The sequence below is a fragment of the Babylonia areolata genome, chromosome 1 (genome assembly GCF_041734735.1).
Source record: "Babylonia areolata isolate BAREFJ2019XMU chromosome 1, ASM4173473v1, whole genome shotgun sequence".
Classification (NCBI taxonomy): Eukaryota; Metazoa; Mollusca; class Gastropoda; order Neogastropoda; family Buccinidae; genus Babylonia; species Babylonia areolata.
Window position 1 is genome coordinate 10,477,599 of NC_134876.1, and position 5,000 is coordinate 10,482,598.

Sequence of the window (5,000 nt, forward strand, 5' to 3'; positions counted from 1 at the left end):
CGGCGTTTTCTATATTATTTTCCGTGTACGTGTGACATATTGTTTCTAGTGTGTCAGTCCAACGCGTTTCAACAATCTGCCAGAATGAATGACACAGGAAACGAATGATGAGCGCCAATGGCAGCCATCAATCGGCTCCACCCAGTTAGGCAGACTGTTATGTAAATGACCCCGTGTTTATAAACGCTTAGAGCTTGGTCTCCGACCGAGGATAGGCGCTATATACGTATCCATATCAATCAATCAGTCAATCAGTAAAGGATAGCCAAGAATGACCTTCTATTATTTTCTTTCTTTTCCCCCAATAGTTTGGTTGCACACGCAGAAAGGTGGATGTTCCAACTTGACCAGAACAAATGACCACGGGCGTCATTCAAAGCCAGCCAGCAATGATCCTAGTTTCAGTAACAGTTTAATTGAGTTTCTCAGGGAGGCGTCGCTGCGTTCGGTCCAATCCATATTTTCTGCACCGCATCCGCTAGGCGGATGCCTGACCAGCGGAGTGGCCCAACGCGCTTAGTCAGGTCGTGATTGCATGCATATATATTTGTGTATCTATCTAAGTGGATTTCTTCTACTTTTCTTTCTTTTTCCAGAAGACAATTACACTCTCATTGCCATAGTTTCTTTTTAAGTGCACCAAGTGCGTGCTGCATACGGGACATCGGTTTATTGTCTCATCCGAATGACTGACTAGACGCTCAGTTTGATGCTCCAGTCAAACTTGGTAGAAAGAGCGAGAGCAGGATTCGAGCCCAGACCCTCACGGACTCTCTGTACTGGCAGATGAGCGTCCTTACCATCGGCTGCCACCTTTCCCCGGGGTAAAAATCCAGCAGAGGGGCAGTTTGAGGCTGTGACACCGGGATAAGACAAGAGAAGCCATTCACAGCTCGGTTCACAGTGAGGAATGTTGAACTTACACCTCAGTAGACATCTACCTACCTACACTCGCATGGTAAACAAGAAGGGGGAGGGGGGGGGGGGGGGGGGGGGGGGCAAGGGGGTTGGATGTTGAAAGCTTGAGGACGGTAGCTGTTTATCGGATTTCTCAACGATGTTGTTGTGCACTCTGTTGAAAAAGAGGGTGGTTTGAATTCCGCTGCTACAATTATCAAGGTCAGGGTTCAGCGCTGTTGACAAAAGCTGGCGACAGTGTCACTTTGGGTTTGTGATGGTATTTTTGATTCCGGTTTGTAAGCAAACATTGTCGCCGTTTTCTTAGGGTACAGTGTGTATATGTTCTTCTAACCGGTTCTCGTTAAGCGTGGTACACTAATTGTTTGGTAAAGGTGATATCAGAGAAAAAAAATCAAGGTTCAAATCAAAGGCCAAGGTCATAACTTAACTTCAATGGGAAAACAAAAAAAACAAAAAAAACAACAAAAAAACAACCAACCAAACAAACAAAAAATCTTTGGAAGCACGGCTGAGCTTTCATTTTAGTTTATATAGCGCTGGGTCTTGTGCAGAGACAAATCAGGGCGCTTTCGCACCAGTCATTCGCACGCATGCATAACTCTAATGCTGGGGAGCGGGGGAGGGGGGGCAGCGGGGGGGAGGGGGGTGGACAAAAAAACTGAAGACAGTGGGGGGGCAGGGAGGGGAGGCTGTTTTGGGAGGAGGTGGGTTTTACGGCCAGACATGGAAGAGCTGAGTGTGGAGACCTGACGAAGCGAAGGAGGAGGTTCATTCCAATTGCGGGGTCCGGAGACAGAGAAAGAACGGCGGCCAACAGTCGAGTGTTTGAATCTGGGTATGCGTAAACAGAGTAGATCCGAAGCCTATCGTAGAGAGCGAGATGGAGTGTAGAGTTGAAGGCAGCCACAGGGATAGCAAGGGGCAGATTTGTGAATGCATATATATATATAACACAGAGTGCTGATCTTGTACTTTATTCTGTGTGAGACATAATTTCATTATTATTATTATTTTTTTTTTTTTATTATATTATTATTATTAATTTATTTATTTATCTATCTAGTTATTTATTTATATATTAGGTTATTTATCAAGTTTTTGCGCTTTATACATATTATTATTATTAGTAGTAGTTATTTTTTCATGTATTTAATTATTTATTTTTCTTTATTTTTATTTTATTTTATTTTATTTTATTTTATTTTATTTTATTTTCTTTTTTTTCTCAAGGCCTGACTAAGCGCGTTGGGTTACGCTGCTGGTCAGGCATCTGCTTGGCAGATGTGGTGTAGCGTATATGGATTTGTCCGAACGCAGTGACGCCTCCTTGAGCTACTGAAACTGAAACTGAAACTGCCAGAATGAGCCAATGAAAAAAGCGCCCACTCCTGTCACGTGATCCCGCGTCATAATCAATGCTCTTGGGCATGGCTGACAACTCACAAACGGATCCAGTTCCAAATTCTAGCATGGTAAAACTTTATGATCGACGCCTGCCAAAGGCCACGATATTTACGCAGTGGAGTGTTGTGAATTGTGTCGTCAACAGACAACCAGTTTAAATAAAGAGGTCGCTGTTAGTAGTGATTTGTTTGGTGCACAAGTAGGCCCGTGGTTCTCTCCCGAGTTTCCAGCCGCGGTTTAAGCAGCGTTTTTTACTACCGTGCTTCGACACTTGAATGACATGTGAAGTGGTGATGTGGAATCATTTCTACAGCTGGCGCGGTATCCAGTATACCCAGTTCGAGGGACACATGGGGTGGACTTTTGGAGAAGGCACAGTGTTTGCTTTTGTCAGTGGCAGGTCTATGTTTACCCCCAAGCTTGCATGTGGCCTTGTGGCGAACTGCAGTATTTGTAAAGCCTTTATAACGAAGGCTGTGAAGCAGTTAACAAAGGCAGCTGCACAGGTCCTCGCTGTTCTGCTGATCCAGTGCTATATGTTGGTTGTTGTTGGGGTTTTTTCGAAGCAGGAATTCGCAAATGGCAGATAAAACATGTTATACCACCAGTATTACTACTGCTGTTGCTGATGTTGCTATTCTTACTTTTACTATTATTACTACTATCATTACTACTACTGCTGCTAGCGCTACTACCACTACTAAAATTAATATCTTCACATTACTACTACTACGTCTACAACAACTACTACTACTACTCCTGCTGTTGCTGCTGCTACAACCACTCCCGCTATTTCTACCCAGGGTCTGTGTTCTTGTTTTATTGGTAATTGTTAGTTTGTTTGTTTTTTCTCAAGTTCTTTTCCAGTGGCATAAAAACTTCTGTGATTTTTGGCGGGAATGTGGGAGGATAGAGTGGTTGTGTGTGTGTGTGTGTGTGTGTGTGTGTGTGTGTGTGTGTGTGTGTGTGTGTGTTTGTCTCTGTCAGGTTTACCCGTCCGTATGTCTGCATACATGTTTAAAACATGTAGGTATACATGTGTATCCGTTCTCTCGTTCCCGCGAACTTACGTGGTGTTTAACACTGAACAGAGGTCTTGGACAAACAACAAGAGCACAAGAAGCTTGCTGCAGATGCCAAATAATTAGGTCTAGCAGTATAAACATTTCAATACAAGACTTGGTCGGCAGACTGGAGCCAGATGGGATGGCAGAGGAAGGCAGGCAGGCAGGCAGGCAGGCGGGGGGGGTGACTCGGCAGTCTGCCACTTCAAGACTCACTCCATCAGCTAGCGAACACGCAACTAAACTGGCAGTATGCCCGTTTCATGTTCTTGTTTAACAGGCGGCCGTGTGATGCATGAAGCAGATTTGGGACGCAGATAAGGCAAGGGAGGGAAGAGAGGAAACCGAGTATAACATGGCTGTGATCGACTTTTTTTTTTTCTTGTCCTGTTGAATAATAGCTGCCAGCGGAATCAAAACAGTCTTACTAACGAGGCTGAAATGTGTACAGTGAAAAGAGGCGTATGGTGCTAGCTTAAAAAAAACAAAAACCGTTTAAAATCATCTTTAATACGGTTAATGAATAAATAAATAAATGAATGAACTGAATGTATGGATAGCACGTTTTTTCTTATGTTATATTATTTCGGTTTTTGAATTTATACACTATGATGAGAATTCAGTATATTCTTCATACAGGAAGTGCGTGCGTTTCTTCAAGTTTATACACTGTGTGATCCATATAGAATTTGCCTCAACCAATTAGTCAGTCGTAAGTTGCCTGCGTCGAACTTGATTGGCTAATTGACGTGGGCATTGACCCGCGATTTCAGTGGAAGGCACACACACGTCATACAGAATCTAAGAAAAAACTATCTTCATTTACAAGGGCTTTACAGATGCTGAGATGCATTTTGTACACGCTGCCTGCGCCCACGAAGTAAACAGAGGAAATGGATAGGTCATCCACACAAAGTTGAAACTGAAAATGAGCACGAGCCCTTCAAACCAACATGATTGTTGTTGTAGTTGGCGAGGAATTCGAAACTGAAGACTCGCATGAAGGTCAGGTCAGTCTTGTTTTCTCCGTGGTGACTGAGAAATCTAACTGGAGGCCGGCAGGTCATTCTGCAGTGGCTGCAGTGGAATGTCTGGTCTGTGATCTGTGGTCTGGTCTGTGGTCGGTTGTTATGTTTTTGTATTTGTATTTGTATTTCTTTTTATCACATCAGATTTGTCTGTGTGAAATTCGGGCTGCTCTCCCCAGGGAGAGCGCGTCGCTACACTACAGCGCCACCCTTTTTTTTTGTATTTTTTCCTGCGTGTAGTTTTATTTGTTTTTTTCCTATCGAAGTGGAATTTTCTACAGAATTTTGACAGGGACAACCCTTTTGTTGCCGTGGGTTCTTTTACGTGTGCTAAATGCATGCTGCACACGGGACCTCGATTTATCGTCTCATCCGAATGACTAGCGTCCAGACCACCACTCAAGGTCTAGTGGAGGGGGAGAAAATATCGTCGGCTGAACCGTGATTCGAACCAGTGCACTCAGATTCTCTCGCTTCCAAGGCGGACGCGTTACCTCTAGGCCATCACTCCACTGTTTGGCCCTCTTTTTCCGCCTTGCACTCTTCTCCTCAGTTAGGCTTCTCGAGCACGAACCCTTCAGAC

General features: G+C 44.1%; 2 protein-coding genes across 3 annotated transcripts in view; both read left to right on the forward strand.

Moving 5' to 3' along the window:
* Window positions 1–3,681, forward strand: part of LOC143290763 (uncharacterized) — a 27,276-nt gene extending 23,595 nt beyond the window's left edge. Inside the window, exons 4-5 of the mRNA XM_076600277.1 lie at window positions 2,639–2,714; window positions 3,670–3,681. Coding sequence (XP_076456392.1) covers window positions 2,639–2,714; window positions 3,670–3,681 — 88 coding nt within the window. The remainder of the gene's footprint in view (window positions 1–2,638; window positions 2,715–3,669) is intronic.
* Window positions 1–5,000, forward strand: part of LOC143279406 (neuromedin-U receptor 1-like) — a 26,690-nt gene that overhangs the window by 9,029 nt on the left and 12,661 nt on the right. The window lies entirely within an intron of this gene.